Below are 20,509 nucleotides of genomic sequence, written 5' to 3'. Positions count from 1 at the left end.
CTTTTCCTTTTGTGTCATGTCTTTATTAGATTGTAAGCCTGAGGGCAGGGACTGTCTTTTTTGCTAAGTGTAAGCCGCTCCGAGAGCCTTTTTTGGCTGAGGAGCGGGGTATAAGTATGTTAAATAAAAATAATAAATAAATAAATAATGCAGTGTGGCTTATGCATATAGAAGAATAGGTCAGATTTGTTTAAGTCAATGAAAGCAAGAGAAACCTAAATACAACTGTGTTTATTGATGTGAAAATATCTTTAAACTAGAATTTAATTTTAACACTGATGACTGTACTAACTTGGAGCAAATACAGAACCACTATCTTCTTAATTTGTCATTAAATTAATGGAGAGAAACAAAGCACAGTATCATTGCTTCCTAGACAGTCATCTCATGCTTTTGGGTTCATTGGCCACAGAAATAGAAGGCAGAAGAATAGGTTGGCTTCTTACAGAACTATTGAGCAGAATACCACCTGCATTTCCCTCATATCCTAGCATGGGTAGGGAATGGCTCTGAAGCATCACTGAAAAGACTTCGAGGTCAGCTGACACTTCAAGATGGTGTTCAATGCCCACACTGATTTCAGGCACGAAGCATTTGTGAAGGCAAGAGAAAGCTACCAGCTTCATTGCTACAAATCCCTACAATTATACTAGTAAATGAATACAATACAGAATTGCATACAGTTCTGGAAAGTGTATACTAACTCCTGAATACATGTCATATTTTATAAATGCAGACAAAATCAGCAAGTCAACAACATTTAGTGCAATTATACATTCAAATAAGTATTTTCAGCAGAATACAAGCCAAGAAAACAAGATATTCTGATAGAATCCACAAACTGGACACAAAAGTTTGCTTCAGAAACTAGTTCCAAAACTGAGTAGAAAAGATGGCAAAAGCAATATGTGTATTACAGCTCCTCCTGTCAATGAAACTGACTAATCAAGGGACTAGGACCCTACACTTCTTCCAAAATGACACTATCCTTGTCCTACCCCCCCAACTTTTCCCTTTTAAGCCTTTTCGTACATTAACTCCCCCTTTTAAGCATATTGATCTTAAGAGTTCAATGCAAATGGCTACATAGTAATTGCAGGATATGCAACGTACTGGTTCTGCAATGCAAGTGTAAAAATTGTTTTGGCTAAAAATTGATGAAGAATTCATGTCTGGATTTGCTTTTTTTTTCTTGTTTCGCTGTTAGCATGGTATCTGCTACAGATGTTGTTTTTATATCCCCATACAACGCTCAGAAAACTTTAGACATTATTATAATATAGGGTGATCATATGAAAAGGCGGACAGGGCTCCTGTATCTTTAACAGTTGCATAGAAAAGGGAATTTTAGCAGGTGTCATTTGTATATATGGAGAACCTGGTGAAATGTCCTCATCACAACAGTTAAAGGTGCAGGAGCTGTACTAGAGTGACCAGATTTAAAAGAGGGCAGGGCACCTGCAGCTTTAACTGTTGCAATGAAGAGGAAATTTCACCAAGTTCCCCATGTATACAAATGACAACTGCTGAAATTCCCTTTTCAATGTAACTGTTAAAGATACAGGAGCCCTGTCCTCCTTTTCATATGGCCAGCCTATTATAATATTATATAATTGTCGTCATCGCCAACAATAACCGTCTCAGCATTTCAAAGGGCTCTATGCCTTGATCTGCCTTGCAGGGAGAACAGGCACACCAGCAGCCTGAGAGAAGTTCAACGCACTTATTGTTGCGGGGGGTGGGGAGCATTTCTTCGGTGCTCCAGACGCAACGCTCCCTCTTCCCAATTGGCTGAGCGGACCAGGGAGCCCGAAATGAAGCACTTGAGTGGCTCGCGCGTACCTCGTGACCCGGGCAACTGGCAGGCCCGCTCCTAGCTGCCCAACCACCGACTACTCTTAAGGCTTGGCAATAAACTACGCCGAAGGGAGCAACGCAAGCGCGTTTGGATGCCAGTTGTGACCCGGAAGTGGAAGTGACGCCTCAGAGAACGCCGCGTTCCCTTCCGGTTGGGCGGCGTGCTCGAGGCAGGGAACGAAACCGTCGCAGCCATGAGTGTCCCGGCTTTTATCGATATCACGGAGGAAGATCAGGTCGGGATACCGAGCAGTGACTTATTCCCCTTCCTCCTCCTCCCCGCCCCCCCCCCGAATGCTGCTGGGCGGGTGTCGCCTCCAGATACCGGCGCTCGGGAACGGGGGACGGTCCCTTTCACAACCTGAGGGCGAGCGGCTTAAAGAGCGCCGGCCGCAGCCACGATCATTCCCCTCCCTGCTACCAAGCCAGTGGGGGCAGCTGGTGATGATGCTTCACTGATACTTGGCAACAGGACAGGCCCAGCTACTGAGCCAGACACTGCTCAGGTTGGTGGGAGTCTTCAGACTCCCTCCTTCCTGCGCTTGCTCGCTCCTCCCCTCTCCAGTAGTCGATTCCTTCCTTCCCTCCCTCCGAGCGTTACCCTGCAGCCTTTCTCCTTGCCTCAGTCCTAAGCATGCATTTGCCTAAGTCAGTCTCGCTGGCTCAAGTGCCCAGGAATGAAGAGCTCGGTTGTTGGCCCGAAGGAAAAAGTTGGAGGGATATGAATGGCTTCCAAACAGGTCTGCTCTCCTCGAGGCATTTCTCCACAAAACACGCGTTTGTCTATGTTGGTAGTTATTTGTCAAGAAAAAGAAATGGGATAGTCTCAAGGATATGTCTGTGACTAGACCAGGAAAAGTATGACGATGGGGTGATAGCTTTAGGGTTGAGCTGGCATCCCTTATGCCAGGGTTGAGCAGACTTTTTTTTACTAGAACCCTAAGATCCACCAATTAGAGCCAAAGACATACACCTATAATTAAAGAACTTGGACAGCATTGAGCCTAGGAATTTATTTTCAGAATTTATGCTGAAATCACAACCCTTTCACTCATGGGGATGGATCTAGATATGTCAGTCTGCCTGTGGAAGCATACGTAACTCTCCAGAGCAAATTTGGGGAGCTCCAGGGGGAAAGGGAGAAGATGGGGAAGTCCTGTTCCCCCAGCTGTATCCTTCTGCTGGCAGAACATCGGTTCTAGATCCAACCCATAGTTAACCCAAATGGTATTAGTTTCAGCAGCTGTTATTCAAAAATAATTGCTATGTATTCTACATAACTGCTACTGCTAGATGTGCAAATAGTATTCTGCAGGGTGCAACTGCATAGACTACCAACCCAAAACACAAGAGCTGCTGTTACTGTGGCATGCTCCCATATAGCTGGGATTAAACAATTCAACCATATAGGGGCCGGAAGAGCAGATTGGGTAGGGCTTTCCAATAAAATCTGTGTGTGTTCCTATTCTGGTGAGGTGGCAATTCCATGGACAGTAGCTGAACAGTTGGGCCTCCACTAGCACTGTTGGTTTGTTACGAAACTTTTGTTAGACTGTTTGGCGTATTTGTATTATAATATTGTCTGAATTGCAGTTACATTTTGAGATGTGAGCTTGCTATGCAATTTTCATAGATAGCCTTTTTCTTTTACATTATAAGGCTGCAGAACTTAGGGCTTACCTGAAATCCAAGGGAGCAGAAATATCTGAAGAGAATTCTGAAGGTGGACTTCACATTGACTTGGCTCAGATCATTGAAGCATGTGATGTGTGCCTAAAAGATGATGATAAAGGTTGGTATTTCTTGTTTTTAGATAGGACTTGATAGGTGTCTGTATGGCTAAGAACCTATAGTTTTGATGTAGTTTGATTTAAACGCAGGAATTCTTGAAGAATACTTAACTGTTGAGTTGCTTTCCCAACAATCCTTTCCAATCCAGTTTTCGGCCCTGAGTATCTGTTTCTGATGGAAATAGACATATTCACTGGGTAATGGATAAGAGACAAACAGCCCTAATGATTCTCCTGGATCTCAGCAGCTTTCAGTACCTTTAACTATGATATTCTTCTGGACTACCTGGCTACGTTGAACGGGGAAGAGGGGAATTTTAGTTTTATGTAGAGTAGATCCATTGAAATGAATGGGATTGAAATTCATCATGACTAACATAAATCTCATTCATTTAAATGGGTCTACTCTAGTAGAATTAATGTTGGATAATATCTAGGGTGTTACATTGCTTCTTGAGATTTTGGCTTCATTATTACCAGTATGTGGATGGCTCACAGTTCTATCTCTGTCCACCTGAATGTGGGCAAACAAGCTGAAACGTAATCCAGATAAGCTGGAGGTACTATGAGTAACGGGTAGTAGAGTAAACTCTTTGAAATGAATGAGACTTAACTTAGTCACAATTAAGTTAAGTCACATTCATTTCAGTGGGTTTAGTCTACATGGACTAACATTGAATACTACTCAGGGAAACCAGATGATTTGGATGGAAGTTTGCAACCAGTCTTGGATGGGGTTGCATTCCACCTGAAGGGCCAAGTTAACAGCTTGGAGGGTTTCCTTGGATTCAGCATTTCTGGCAACAGTGCATTGGTGCACCTAGCATTGGTGGCTAGGAGTGCCTTTTATCAACTTAGGCTAAGGGGAGACATGATAGATGTGTACAAAATTATGCGTGGTGTGGAGAATGTGGATAAGGAGACATTTTTCTCCCTCTCTCAAAACACTAGAATCGAAGGTCATCCCTTGAAGCTGATTGGTGGGAGATTCAGGACAAATAAAAGGAAGTACTTATTCACACAGCACATAGTTAAATGATGGAATTCACTACTGCAAGATGTAGTGATGGCCACCAATTTGGATGGCTTTAAAAGGGGGTTGGATAAATTCCTGGAGGCGTAGGGTATCAATGGCTGCTAGCCCTAATAGTTGTGTGCTATCTCCAGTATCCAAGGCAGTAAGCCCGTGTGCACCAGTTTCTGGGGAACATGGGCAGGAGGGTGCTGTTGCACCATGTCCTGCTTTGTTGTTCCCTGGTTGATAGCTGCTTGGCCATACACTAGGTGACATTCAGTCTAGATGCTGCATTGTGCACTATGTGGGGCTGCCTTTAAAGACAATTTAGAAACTTCAACTGGTGGAAAATGTGGTTGGTTGAATGTTAGTGTGAGCCAGGCAGTCACAGAATGTAACACCAGTTTTAAAGCCTTAAACCAGCCTTTCCCAACCTTGAGTTGTACGATATAGGACTGCTACTTCCCTCGTTCCTGATCATTGATCATGCTGGCTGGAGGTGGGTTATTTAAAGGACTACCTTCACCCATACAAACCTGCCTGGGTATGTTCACCTATAAGCAACTGGGCAGACAAAAAAACAGTGGTGTTTTTTTTATGGTGGCCCCATGTTTGTGGAATTCCCTTCCCACTGCTGTTCATATGGCCCCATCAATGCAGGCCTTCAAATGGTCCATATGATGTATTATTTAAATTTATCTTCAGGCCGCCTTTAAAAATTGAATCCTTTAAAATGCATTTATTTCAAATCAATGTGTTATAGTGCTGCTGATTTTAAATTGTTTTCAAGTTTTCAGCTGATTTTAATGATGATGTCTTACTGGGTTATATTACTATTTTAAAGGGTTGTTTTAGGGTAATTGCCAAACTTATTTTATGATTATGTATCCTGTTCCTTCTGATAAAAGCAAAAGGTTATTTTTATTTCCTTCTTCATAATTAAACTATGCATCTGGATAAATACTTGTTACTTTTACTGTTGGTTCATAGTGGAAAGGTGTTTATGATAGCCCCATAGATCTAGAAATAATTTTCCATATACCAGGCTAACAATGTAAATAATGTCTGGGATACTCTTACTGAAGGTTAATTCAGAATGTTTATTTGTAGAATGGAAAATAATGTTCTTGTTTTTCAATATAGATGTTGAAAGTGTGATGAACAGTGTTGTGTCCCTGCTTCTTATTCTGGAACCAGACAAACAAGAAGCTTTGATTGAAAGTCTTTGTGAGAAATTGGTCAAATTTCGGGAAGGTGAACGGCCATCTCTTAGGCTGCAGCTGTAAGTGTCTGGTGTGTGGTTGAAGGGAATAAATGCTTTATATCGCAAACCTGTTTATTCCAGGAAGGTCTTTGGTAGAATGTATTATGGTGCCTTTTCAGAAACTGAGAGTGTTAACTATTTCATATTTCTGCATACCTTATCAGTAAAAAGGGAATAATAAAATGTATACTGTGAGGCTCAGTAAAAATCTGAGTGCAGTTGTATGATGCCAAATTGTTTTTGACAATCACGAGTGCTGTTTTTAATGGGTTTAAGTGCTTATACTTACTTTGATGGGCATAAGGTGTGTAGTGTATGTTCTTCCAACACAAACTTTCTGAGAACTAATTGATATTTCTTTATTGCTTAGGCTGAGTAATCTCTTCCATGGCATGGATAAGAATACCCCTGCAAGGTACACAGTGTACTGCAGCCTTCTCAAAGTAGCCTCCTCCTGCGGTGCTATACAATACATTCCAACTGAACTGGAGCAGGTAAGCAGTTGGATCGTGTTTGCACATTAATGAAAAATCCTTTCACAAGGAATCCCAAATTGTGATTCTTTTCTTAGAAATAAATGAGCAAAAATGGAGCGTCCCCTAAGAACAGACCTGCTCAGGGGATACTCCTGCCTGTGAAAGGAGGGAAGGTGAATTCTGATTTGCCCTTCTCCCTGCAGCCTTTTGCACACTTTGAAAATATGCTCCACAGGGTTGACCTTCCATTTCTGAAAGACAAATTCTGGATCAAATCCATTGGTGTTCGTTTTTGTTGTTAAATGCAAGGCTGACTGGAGTGCCAGCTCACTCTAACATTTCAAGACACTGAGTGTTATTCTCCATTAAGAAATGCTACGCATTCCAGACATATAGAACAGTTTGCCAATTTCATATTTTTGTGATCTGTTTTTAAAATGTTTGTATTCAAGTTGAATTCGGGTAACTTTCCTCTGTAGTCAAAATTTATCTTTTGTTTCAAATGTTTTTCTATAGGTTCGAAAATGGATTTCAGATTGGAATCTTAACACAGAAAAAAAGCATACTCTTCTTAGATTGCTATATGATGTGCTAGTGGACTGCAAAAAGAGGTAAGCACAATTACCAACTGTACCAAGCAATTTCTCAGTATTTGGTACTCCTGAAATTCTGGAAAATACTGAAGTTACCTTTTTCTCATTTTTATTAGTACAGTTAACTATATATAAGCAAAAAATATGTCCATAATGGCAATTCCAATAAGAAATAAAACATGATCATTTCTCAACAAGATATCAGTTGAGAAGAACCATTTAAATATTAGGTATGGCTTCTTCTATTACATTAAATTAAATTCTATTACATTAAATTAATAGCACAGTCCTATACTTGTTTACTCAGAAGTAAATCCCACTGAAATAGGGCTTAGTCTCAGGTAATTGAGTATAGGATTGCAGCCTAAAGCTAAAATTATATCATACCATTTATGAAATTATACATGAGTGCAATATAAAATACTACCATTACTTCTAAAAGACACCATCGCTCCACTCAAATGGCTTAGCAGCATCTAGAAACAATAACAGAATAGGTGTCTTATCTTAACTTCATAATACTTGATACTGATAATACATTAAATATCATGAATATTAAGCCTTAATAATGCTTTTTAAATTATTTCTTGCTGCTGGTTTTATTCTTTGTACTTGTTTGGATTTTATTGTGTTTTATGTTTAGTTTTTATTACATGTGTTGCCCTGATAACTTTTGTTATAGGACTACATAGCTTTTCTTATATTTTTGTTTAATATCATTTAATAAAATGTTGGCTTGATCAGAATTTATATAGCTACCAGTTATATTCATTTTTGTCAGTAACATGCCAGCCATAATCTTATCTGAATTTAGCAGTGAGATTGATCTATAAGAATCTACAATAGCAGGATTCTTCCCTTCTTTCAATATAAACACTATTTTAGCCTGATTTCAGTTTTCAAGTATCAGCCCTTTTATAATCAACAACAACAACAAAATCTTTCATAAGTGGAACAAGTTTCCTTGTGAAAATCAGATGAATTCTTCTCCTAATTCATCCAGCTTTATTCTTCTTTAGTTTCCAAGTGTGCACATGATCTGTAAACTGCCCAGAGAGCCCTGGCTATGAGAGCGGTATATAAGTGTAATAAATAAATAAATAAATGATCTCATCTTCAATTATCCTGCAGATTAAATATATTACTTTGAGTGTTCAGTTTCATAAAATACATTATAAAACAAGTAAAACTTTTCTTAAATTGTCTGTCCTGTTCTTTTTACTTTTATTTATTTGTTTGTTTATTTATTGCATTTCTATACCGACCAATAGCCAGAGCTCTCTGGGTGGTTCACAAAAATTAAAAACGTTCAAAGTATAAAACAACAGTATAAAACCATAATATAAAATACAATATAAAAGCTCAACCAGATAAAAACAGCAGCAATGCAAAATTACAAATTTAAAACACGAGTTAAAATTTATTTATAGACTGGTAAAATGCTGGGAGAATAAAAAGGTCTTCACCTGACGTCTAAAAGCATGTAATGTAGGTGCCAAGCGAACCTCCTTAGGGAGCTCATTCCACAGCCGGGGTGCCACAGCAGAGAAGGCCCTCCTCCTGGTAGCCACCTGCCTCACTTCCTTTGGCAGGGGCTCGCAGAGAAAGACCCCTGAGGATGACCTTAGGGTCCGGGCAGGTACATATGGGAGGAGGCATTCCTTCAGATAGCCTCGCCCCAAGCTGTTTAGGGCTTTAAATGTTAATACCAGCACTTTGAATTGGGCCCGGACCACTAGAGATATTTTACATTCTTGTCTGTTAGGAACTTACTATGCTAACAATTTATCTGTTTTGTCTCCTTTTTCAAACTGTCTTTGCCTAAGATAAGCCAGTGCTTTTTCTGCTTGTAGATGCTCAACTAAAGCTACTTTTTTCCTAGCAACTAACAGTTGCTCATACGTGTTTAAAGAAAACAAAGCAGAACAAAATATTTACTGAAATATGTTTGAAATACTATTCTGATCATAAGAGGAAACTCTCCTCTAACTATCTGGAATACCCCCCCCCCCAAAAAAAAACCACCCTAGTTGGGCAACATGAAAAATAATGTTCCTTCTGAACATTTAGCACTTTTAAAATATTGAAAATGAACACTTTGCTTCAAAACCAATGAAACATAATTTATAAAGTTTCTGTTGGCATAGATTTTATAAGTGTAGCTATGGCATAATCATGGGTTGTCTGACTTGATTCAATGTCTTGAATCAGTAGGCTTGATTCAAGATTGAGTAAGTTTACTTATTCAGGAAACCTTGTGGGCATTAAAACAGTTGGAAACTTCTTTTGAAGGCCAGGTTATGGAATTTACAATAAAAAGAACAAAATTAAGTTATGGAATAGTTGGATTGGTTTTATTATAGAAATTTGATTAGTTTTAATTCTGGTATTAAATTTTAGATTGTAAACTATCAAGCTCTGTGAACTCTTCTCACTAGAAATGTTATGCAAATGCCCTCTTTCAAAAGCCAGCTGTAAAAGCTGAGAGGGGGGGGGCATTCTTTTGACAGGCATGTAATTGTCTATGTGATAGCTGGTGGCATGTAGTGCTGAAAGTATTGGACTAGGACAGAGGAGATCTGGATTTGAGCCCCCAGTCTGTCATGAAGCTTTCTGGGTGACTTTGAGCCAGTCACTGACACACAGCCTAACCTACTGCACAGGGTTGTTGTGATGATACAGTGGAGAAGAGGAAGATCATGTATCCCATCTTGAGCTTTGGATGAAAGGTGGGATAAAAGTGCAACAAATAACTGAAATAATAAAGACTCTAACATTTTGAATATAATAATTGTTTTTCTACTGTTCTTCTGGAACAAGCTATGTCACTTAAATTAGCAGATGGAACTCTTAAGTAGTCACAGCTAATTCAGTAACAGAAAAACGAAAGGCCTTTCCCCTTCTGGTTGTATGTGCTCCTTCAGTTTGGAACAAACTTCATCATTACTTTGCTTTTTAATGATGGTGTGCAGATGTGTTCTAGTAAATTGTGTAAAGATGTATTCATCCTAATACATGGTGACCATGTGAAAAGGAAGACAGGGCTCCTGTATCTTTAACAGGTGTATTGAAAGGAAATGTCAGCAGGTGTCATTTGTATATATGGGGAACCTAGTGAAATTTCCTCTTCATCACAACAGTTAAAGCTGCAGGCGCTCTGCCCTCTTTTAAATCTGGTCACTCTAGTATAAACTCCTGCAGCTTTAACTGCTGTGATGAAGAGGGAATTTCACCAGGTTCTCCATATATATAAATGATACCTGCTGAAATTTCCTTTTCTATGCAGCTGTTAAAGATACAGGAGCCCTGTCTTCTTTTTTATATGGTCACTCTATCCTAATACAGAGCTTTTTGTAACTGGCAGGTAATTATCAATTTAAAAGTATAAACTGAAATATGTAAATCCACATTAAAAAACCCAACTCTGACTGAATAGCTTCATAATGCTACTTTAGTTCTTTGCTACCAATGACAGTCAAAGCTGTCTTTCTGCATACTTTCACGTTCACTTTTCACTTGAATCATAATTTCATGATGCCTTTAGTTATCTCAATACCTTTTTGAAATGATTCTCAAAGGTGATGTTATTTGTTTGCTTCCCACAGTGATACTGCAGCAAAAGTAATGGTAGAGTTGCTGGGAAGTTACACAGAGGATAATGCTTCTCAGGCAAGAGTTGATGCTCACAGGTAATGTAAAACATGAACATATAGGATTGTGTTCAGGACCGTTGTGCAATGAATGTCACAAAGAACAAAGCCACAAACATCCTAATTTTTTTAATGCACCCACCCCATTCTTTCTCCTCCCTAGTCGTTTTGCTTGCTACTTCAGGTTTTTGTAATATTGTAGATAACAAATGGCATAGGGATGTTACACCGCCCTGAGATCCCAGTGATATAGGGCAGGATACAAATGTCTTAATATTTTTTTTTAATAAATAAAACATTTTTGTTGGTGGGGAGAGGACACCTGGTAAATAATGCATGTGGAAAGGGCAAGGGTCCTTAATTCAGTCCAAAGTTTCCCCAGTTTGAGGAAACCCCATTAGAACATCTAACATTTCAGGTTCTCACCTTTACAAAGTAGAACTATTTAAGCCAAAGGAAATAGCAGGGAAGAAGTTGTGAGTACTGGTAAAGACCTGTTGATATAAAACATAATCCTTCTGGTCTGCAGAGGAACAAAATTTCAGTTCAAATATGTGCTTAGGACAGGGTTAAGTTCATTTCCTGACTAATTTCTTTGTAACCTCAGCAGCACAAGCTGCAGAAGACACAATCTGTCTATGTGAGGAAACTAGATCTTTTGCCTTCTGTTTGAATCTTAGTGTTGTAGAAAATGGCAGTTTGGTGCATCATCAAGGGTTTGAGACATTGTCAAAACTGTTTAAAATGTATTCAAACGATAAATCTATATTTGATATTTGATAACCCCCACTTGTACCACCTTGGCATTGAAGAGTTATGGCATTTAGCTTTGCTACATATTAAGATTTAATAACTAATGTTTGATTTCAAAAGGCTATGAAAACTGCCCATAAGCTTTTGTGGGTTTCCCGTTTCATCCATTCTACTTTAACACCTGTTAAACTTTACTGTAAGTAGACTGCTTGATTTTTTTGAAGCAGAAGAAAAATTACAATAGAACAAACTTGCTTGTTAACTGTTTTTTGGGAGTAACCCATAGCCAGAGGTGCATTTGGTGGCCAGACTGACTGGTGGTCACCCACCTGTGATTATAGCCACTGAAAGAAGATTCACAACAAAATAGTCCTTTGTTTCCATTGAGGTTACTTGGAAATTGTTCAGTTTAGGCCTGAAGATTGCTAGCTCTTCTAACTGTATACATGCTTTGAGTTGAGCATGTTTGATTTTATATTTAGGGCTAATATACACACACATTTCGCTCTCCACTTTCCTTTGGAATTGTCATCTTTAAGGCTTGTGTGTTTCATGCATAAATTGAACAGAAATTTAGGAATGGTGTCTTGGAACATAATCTCGTGTGTCGTTTGTATGCTTTAGATGCTGCTGCACCATTAAAAAGCACTTTAAGCCTACTTACATTCATAGCATTTAGAATTGTGACTAACTGCATAAACACCTTTCCACTTCCATGCACAATTCAGAGTACCAGTCCTGATATGGCTTGGGACAAGGGTAGATGAAGGTTCACCTGCCTTCACATCAGCCTGTCCATATACTGAGGTCATGATCAGAGGTCCTTCCTGAAGTTGACAGGAGGCGACTGGGAGAGGGCTTTTTCAGTGGTGGTACCCTGTCCTATGCCCTCCCCAAGCCTATACTCTTACCTTTTCAGTACTATGCAAATACACTTTTATTTCCCCCAGCTATTTTAAAGAGAATTTTCAATGCTGAAGTAATTGGTTTTATGCTCTGTGTGTGTGTGTGTGTGTGTGTGTGTGTGTGTGTGTCTTTGTGGATTGTTTGTTTCTTAAGTTGCTGTAATTATATTGTATTTGTAATATGTAGATTGTTTTACTGTTAAAATGTTTTGTGGAGGGGATTTTTTTTAAAGGACTCATTTTAAAAAAATCAAATAAATTAGCTAGAAAATCATCTTTTTAAAGTATACGCATTTAACTTTTCTAAATAGGTGTATTGTCCGTGCACTAAAGGATCCAAATACCTTTCTTTTTGATCATCTTCTTACCTTAAAACCAGTCAAATTCTTGGAAGGAGAACTTATTCATGATGTAAGTATTCATTAAAAATGCAATGCACTTTAATGTATAGCTTAATCATGTCAGTGGAACTTAAGCAAACTTAACTTGTACTGGATTGTGTTACTTAGAGTGATTGTATTCACGCATCATGCTGAGACATAGTTCAGTGCAACAAAAACAGGAATGAACTGCAATGACTCACATCCTACACATACATGCACACATGCACAAACACACACAGTTCAATTCAATTACTATTTATTACAATCGCAGACCAGCAAAATCAATATAAAACATACAAGGGATAAATAAAAAGTGACATAAAAACAAAATACAGCTTTGTGAAGTTCCTTCTCTCTCAGGAGGATTGCAATGTTATTTTTCTAATTTGCATTGAGGTCACACACAGTTACTCCCACATGGCTGGGAGGAGGCATTCAGAAGCTTCCACTTTTGGTTAACTGTGGTTTGTTGTGTCCAGACAGACAAACTGTGGCTAACATTAACTTCAATTAATTTCACACATGCTGATTTCAAACCATAGTTACTGAAGCTGCTTTCTCGAAACTAACCATAAATTTAGTTACATTTCCGAGTCTGGACAACGGGACAAGATCCATCAAGAGCGGAAGCTCCTGGAGTTCTCCCCCTGTTGACACACTAGACGGAAGCTTGTTTCTGCTTGTACACGTCATACTAAACTATAGTTTAATGACTTGCGAACATGGCCAGTACGTTTAATTAACGCTGAAAATAAATGTGTTCCCCCCCCCCCAATGTCACTCTGTTTTCAGGTGGAGGGTGCAGAGCAGTGGGGTGAGGTGAGGTGTGGGCTAGCAAGAGTGTTAGCGGCTGGATTGAGAGGCCTGGCAGGCCAGAGTTTTCCCATGCCTGATCTAGGGCATGATTGTCTGCATTTGGCCAATTTTTTCTGGGCATCATATGTCTGTAATGGTTTACTTTGATGCATGTCAAATTCCATTCTGTAAGATAGAGGTGGGGACCCTGTGCCCTCTGGGTGGTGTTGGACTATAGTTCCCATCATCCTGACCATTGGCTATGCTTGCTACACCCCTGCTATAGTTTGTGAGATGCGTGTTGAATTAAACATTCTTTTAATTTCATCCTCTTCAAACTGTTCCTATAACTGAAAATGTCCTTCTCTTACAGCTTTTGACTATTTTTGTAAGTGCAAAGTTAGCATCCTATGTCCGGTTTTATCAGAACAACAAGGACTTCATTGACTCTCTTGGTAAGTCTTTTTTATTATTATTTATTTGCATTTTTGTCTGTCCGGCTTCTTATTTCTGTGGTATGGCAGTGGTGACAACTGAGCCTAGCCCACCCGTGACAGATGTGCTAAGACAGATCCTCCTACATTCTCTGCCCTGTGGTGCGATGTAATGGCTGGTGTCTGCGTAGAACGTAGGCATTTTGTGTTTATCCTTGGGTTCTGCTGTTTGAGATTCCCCCCCCCCCCACTCGTTCTGATTCTTTCAGCCCCAAATACCTTTCTCTGTTCAATTTTGTTTACAACCTCTTTCCATCAACAAACACTATCAATAGATAAGTTGGTTGCTGTATGATCCAGTTGTCATACCCAAGCCATGCACCCAGGCCCCACCTCTCTAGCAAGCTGAGTTCAGTTGCAAGTTGAATTCAGTTGCTGGTGAAAGCCCAGTTGAACGGACATGATACTGTGTCTATTTCCTTCCTGTTGTGTGTACTTTAAGCTATAGAATGTAAGAAGCTGTATCAAAACCAAATTATTTTTGGTCTGGTTTAGTGTCTGTTGATGCTCTCATTTCTTTGCTTTCAAGTGATAGAAATTGCTGCGTATTGTGTTTGAACTGTGTTTTTCATACATCTGTGACATCACATGTGAAGTGATAAACTTGTGCTAATGCACAGGAACAGTAAATTCTGAAATGGTAGGTAGAGTCACTCAGAGCCAGATAGCCATGCAAAGAATTGCATTTGCATTTCTAAGTTAAAAAACAGTTTCTAGACATTTGAGAACTTTGTGCAGAAACTGAAATTATGTCCACTAGATTATTCATAGGAATTGGCTGTAGGGGTGGGGTGTGTGTGATATTTTCTCAATGTTTGGCTGAGCTTCATTCATTGTTTGAACATAGTCTTAGACTTCATTACAGATCCCACCTCTGCATTGGGCTTTTACCATCTTAAAAATAACTAAACTCTGAATGCGATCAAGGTGTGAATTAACGAAATCTCTCTCTAACAAGGGTGAAGTACAAAGAGATTGAGTACTTGCAAGTGTTCTTGTGCACGCTTAATATTTTTGCAGATGCATTAAACCAAGCAGGCCACATTCTAACCCAGTTAATATGTTTCATAGGATGAAGCTTTCTGATGGAATGTTAATGTCAGCACCCTCTTTATTTACACACTGTGGAAAAAAAGGAGTAGTAATTAACACTTTGGCACTCCCCCATTGATGTGTAATTGACTGTTTCAAAGGAGCACTGGTTCATAAGCTATTGCATGCATGAAAATTACTTTTTCTGTATTGCAGCATTTTAGGACAAGGGTCAGTGACAATGCAAAAATTGTTCAATGATGCAGTCACTTTTTATTACTACATTAAGGTTTAGATATACTGATAATGAATAAATGTTTCCATAAAATTAGGTTTTTTATTTTTTATTTTTTTTGTTAGTGACCAGAATACAGGTTGACTTTATTTGAGAAAACAGTGTATTGCGCTTCTAAAACAAAAAATTAAGGTCTGCAGTGAACTGATGGAAGTAGAATTCTGAAAACAATGATGTATTATCTCCAATTAAACAGAGAGACTGGGGTCTCATGATCACACGGGTAAAAGAAGCCATGTGGGTTCTCCCCCTGCACATGCTTGCCCAATGTTTACATAGTTACCTGTGCTGCAGCGTGGGTTGGCGTGTCATCCGAACCCGAAATGCAACAAGGGTGGCTTCGTGCCACCTTCCAGCACCTACTGTACATCGTGGGTTGTAGGGTGGGTATGAAGCTTCGCCCACTGTGCTGTGTGCCAGGTTTGGGCAACATCCCAACTCACACTGTAGCACAGGTCATTAAGTAAACAACGGATGCAAGGGGAAAACTCACAATGGGTTATTTTACCCCTGCAATCACATGAACCCAGCCAATGGGTTGTATCCAGACTTAGTGGTGTTCCTAATAGAAGGGGACATAGCAGTGATTTTTGCAGATTCTTCCTTCCTTTGATATTGGCAAATATTGCTGCCCCTTCCTCTGCTGAAAGCCTCTGCTGGATCCCAGCTCTCTCTGCAAACAGAAGGAACCCTTCCATTCACAGAGGGGCTTGTCTAAATTGAACCCACTCCGTTAAAATTTTAGAATGGAAAATATGAAATTCTTGGTGCAAAATATAGTAAGCTTTTCTCTTTATGGTAGCTCTTATAGCTACTGTTCAAATGAGTTTATTTAAAATTACTGTAATGCTCATTAAGTATGTTAAAAGTATTTTTATAATTCCTGACAGTGCAGAGCTTTCTAATATGTTGCTGTACATTGGGGATTGTGCCCAGTTAATTACATTCAAATACAGCTGATTTCATTTTTTCCATGAGACCTAAATGTTTGTTTGTGCACTGGACTAAAACCATTTTCTGTGTGTACAAATTCATATTTTTCATTCATTTCACGTATAATATTCTTTGACTTGTCATCCCATTAAACCAGACTACGGTTTTTAAATGTTATGATATTGTAAGGAATTCCACAAATGATTGGTATACTTTTAATATTGGAATCTAATGCTTTGAATTTTAAAAAAATATTTCGTTTAAAATTAATAACAAGATACATGAAGCTATAAAATCTATTCAGGAAAGGGTTCCACAGGTGGCATCAGTTTGTTACAATGAGTTGTTTTATTAATGTTGACAACTTAGGCCAACAGTTGCATTATCTTGTGTCAACTGTGAATCGCCCTAACATGTTCACGTTTAAATCTTGCAGTATGGGCAACCTTTTTACTTTAAAAGGGTAATTAACACTTCATTTGCATTTGTTAATTAGAGTTTACATGCACTAATTGATTTTTGGTGCTTGTAGGCTTCCATTAAGCCCAGTTAGCTTTAGTTTCTGAAGCTCCCTATGCGCTTGAGTTATGATGATCACATTTTTGTTGAATCTGTGCCAGATAAATAGCCTGCATCATAATTATTGCTAATTAACACAACATTATGTCTGGTAGTAATGTGCTTCCCTGCTCTTCTCTTAGTGCAACAACGTTATTAATTCCGAATGTAAATATTTGTTGAGCATTCAGGGTAACCTACCCATACTGCCTTTTCTATGTATGAAATGCTAAAGCCTATTTTATTCAAATATTTTGCAAAAAATAATTTTTTTAATTAAGTATACAAGATTGTATGCAACTGTGTCTGGCAGTGGAATGGATTCCCCCTGCCCTTGCAGACTCCTGTGCATACCCCCAAATCTGATCTGGAGGATTGGGGGACATTGGGAGAGGGGGAGGAAAAGAAGGGAAAGTCCTGTTGTGTGAGTGGAAAACCACGTGCATGGCACTGGATAGAACCCACACATGCTTGCTTTTATTAGCTATATTAATGGATTAATCTATTCTGCAACATTAGATTGGCATCTGAAATTGTCTGAATGTTCAATAATGTTTGTAGAATTGAACAAGACAGTATTTCTCTCCTTCTCCATGCAAAGATTATAATAAAGGTTGAAATTAACCATCTTAATATCTCTCCTCCCCACAGTACTCTTCACTTAATAGTATACTCATCTTCTGTACCCAAATCTAGAAGCGTTTTTTCTTTTTCCTCACCTCATGTGGATTTTTGTATCTGTATACTCTCCATGCAATAGTTCATGCACTCCTCTCCCCCATTTTTCTTTCCCCAACCCATAGATCTTTATGTATTCCCAACTCTGTTAATCACCCTCTTTCTTTGTGCACCCCAGGATATATTCTTTGGATCATTTTTTTGTAGTCTTCGTTTTTCCTTTCCCTGTGCCACAAATCTGTCTGCAGACCCATTTCTACTCTGTCCTTTTCTCCATTTCCCCACTCTGCAGGTCTTTTCTTATGCCATCTGTCACTCCCTTTTTCTTTCTTTAATAGGGTTGTTATTTGACCAGGAAAGACAACAACCGTCTAGCCTAGTCTTGAGCATTTTAATATCATCTTGGTCTGTAATCACCAGCAGGTGAAGCTTTTTATGGCACAAAGATAAGCATTATTGCCTACTAATAAAGCTGTTTTTAAAGCTGTATTGGTCATTTGAAAAAGTTGGCAACCCTAGTTTTCCTCATCCCTCATGTCTCTTTTCACACTTCTACCTCTTTTAGCCGTGCCTTTTGTGTCTCTTGTTTCCCTACTCCTTAGCCTGACTTCATCTCCAGTTGTAGGACCCACTTTTCTTCCTTTAGTTTGTATGAGTGTGTGCATAGCCTTTCATTTTCCAGCAATTCACATAAGGGAGTCTCAGTCTCAGATGTAGGTAGGCTATACAGTATAGCTGGTTGTCTGCAACAATGTAGAAAAACTAGCAACAACTTCATGGCTACTCTGAATTGAGGGAAAGGAGCAATACAGAACTTATTGGTTGTCCATCCCTCAACATCACTAATAGATAAAAAAGCAGGAAATGCAGTGTTAGAGTGTTCCTGTTCACTCACTCATGCCTTCTTCCATTCCATTTCCTCTCCCACCTAGCTTTGTTTCTTGTCCCTCAATATATCAGAATTCTGGCCACTAAGCATGTTCAGTCGTCATTGGGATGTTTTTGGGATTTCACCCTGCACCCCCCATGTTGCTTTTTTTCTTAAGAAGATGTTTGTATTTTTCTTAACAAGATGTTTGTATTTTTCAAGCACTCAAGGGTTTCACTGAGCCTGCTAATGCCTCTCTCTTGTGTGGGTGGTGCATTTTGGCCACCTTAGCAGTGGCACTCAAGCCTGAAAATCAGAAATAGCAGAAATTAGTGTCCTAAGCATCATACTGGCGTTAGGGTAGTACTCATGTTTAAGATTCAGGTAACAGTGGTCAGAGCAGTTCATGTACTCAGTGGCAGCATCTGATTCCAAACAGTCTAAGAAATAACGCTGAATCATCCTAAGTCGTATCTGTTAAAAACATTTTAATGTTTTATGTTATTTATCGACATTTATTAGTAAGAACTTACTATTCAGTGGTCTTTAATGCAGGTTTGTTGCATGAGCAGAACATGGCAAAAATGCGACTGCTCACCTTTATGGGAATGGCAGTGGAAAACAAGGAAATTTCATTTGACACTATGCAGCAGGAACTTCAGGTTGGAGCTGATGATGTTGAAGCATTTGTTATTGATGGTAGGAGTTTGTTTACTTACCTTACCTTATAAGCAGGCTTTTATGAAATAATGTACTTATATTGAAAACCTGTATATCAGTTGTAATTTGAGTTTGTAAGTAATATAATGTAACTGTATTTAAAAAAGGATATTTGGTTATCTTTAATAGCAGATTACATTCTGCAACATTTTTTATACAGCTTTGTGCAATGTTAGACATACAATATTTAATTGTGTTGTTGTTGTTAAAATAGGCTGTAATTTCCAGGGGGAAAGTGCTTGTAAAAAGAGCACATTATACTTTTAATACATGTGGCACTACAGAAGATGATTCATGAATTATTTCCTCGTAATAACCCTTTTGTTCTTACTCTTAATAACAAAAGAGCATGCATTTCAAGCATACACCTGCATTGTCTTCAGTTCCACAGAGAATTACCATGCTCATATAATTCAACAACTTGATAATTTTAAAAGAAAGATATATTTTTATTTTTTGCAGCTGTAAAGACAAAGATGGTGCATTGCAAAATTGACCAAACACAGAGAAAAGTAGTGGTCAGGTGAGCCTTAAATCTTTTCATGAAACAACTTATTGCAGTACTAATTATAATACTTATATATCTGTTTAATATTTTAAGTAGAAGCAAGATATTCCTATCAGTTGCCTGTAGTTAAATAGTTGCTATTTATCATAATTTTATTAAAGCTCAGACTGAATGTGATTAGCTTATTTAATGAAAGAGTCCTATTTTCCAGCACATTTCATTTAATGGCCAAACAGTGGCAAGAATACTAATGAGTATTGTCTGATGTTTTTAAGTACTGATGAGGGCTGCAAAATTCCAGTCTAGCTGGTACTAGAAAACATTGATATAGAAGGTAAAATTATTTGTTTCTGGGTATATTGCATCCTACATTTTCCTTATTCCTAAAAACATACATATACCAAATATAGCAACTTTTGAAAGCAGAATTTTGATACAACTGTCATGTTAATTCCTTTTTACATTTCTTTACTTTAGTCACAGCACACATCGGACCTTTGGAAAGCAGCAGTGGCAACAGCTGTATGACACACTTAACTTCTGGAAACTAAATTTGAATCAAGTGAAAAACAGTCTCCTTAGTTTGTCAGATACCTAATTCTTTTTTCTATTGACTGATAAACCATTCAATTTAATATGTTAAGTAAACCATTCAACCATTTTGTGAATTTTTTTGTCTTCAAAATATCTAATTGGCTAGAAGACATTAAATAATTTGAACTACATGCTACAAAAGCAATAAACTTAAAATCATAATAAATCCTGAGTTTTGTTCAGCTTTTATAATCACAAGACGTTATATTCTGATATAAAATGGGAAAGAAAGTAGAAGTAGCAGGATGACAATGTGTATAACTGCATTTTTTTAATGACTGGTGTTGTGTTTTGCCCCAGTTATGTTAGTTACTTTCAAGTAAATTTTTCTAAGCTTTCTTTTTTTAA

At 38.4% G+C, this 20,509-nt stretch overlaps 1 protein-coding gene across 1 annotated transcript; it reads left to right on the top strand.

The window, feature by feature from the left end:
* Positions 1–1,984: 1,984 nt before the first annotated feature.
* On the top strand, positions 1,985–20,327 carry EIF3M (eukaryotic translation initiation factor 3 subunit M). The gene is made up of 11 exons (XM_063117325.1): positions 1,985–2,093; positions 3,517–3,649; positions 5,806–5,944; positions 6,297–6,420; positions 6,919–7,013; positions 10,601–10,684; positions 12,615–12,714; positions 13,855–13,936; positions 18,895–19,038; positions 19,522–19,582; positions 20,045–20,327. The coding sequence occupies exons 1-11, from the start codon at positions 2,052–2,054 to the stop codon at positions 20,163–20,165; spliced, it is 1,125 nt and encodes a 374-aa protein (XP_062973395.1). The 5' UTR covers positions 1,985–2,051; the 3' UTR covers positions 20,166–20,327.
* The last annotated feature ends 182 nt before the right edge of the window (positions 20,328–20,509 follow it).

This window comes from Elgaria multicarinata, chromosome 2 (genome assembly GCF_023053635.1).
Source record: "Elgaria multicarinata webbii isolate HBS135686 ecotype San Diego chromosome 2, rElgMul1.1.pri, whole genome shotgun sequence".
In the NCBI taxonomy this organism is placed as follows: domain Eukaryota; kingdom Metazoa; phylum Chordata; class Lepidosauria; order Squamata; family Anguidae; genus Elgaria; species Elgaria multicarinata.
The sequence above is the reverse complement of the archived record's forward strand: the minus strand, read 5'-3'. Positions and strand labels throughout refer to the sequence as shown.

Coding starts and splice junctions, on each gene's coding strand:
- EIF3M (XM_063117325.1), top strand. CDS start 2,052: ATGAGTGTCCCGGCTTTTATCGATATCACGGAGGAAGATCAG. Junction 5,945..6,296: donor CCATCTCTTAGGCTGCAGCT/GTAAGTGTCTGG, acceptor TTTATTGCTTAG/GCTGAGTAATCTCTTCCATG. Junction 12,715..13,854: donor AAGGAGAACTTATTCATGAT/GTAAGTATTCAT, acceptor CTTCTCTTACAG/CTTTTGACTATTTTTGTAAG.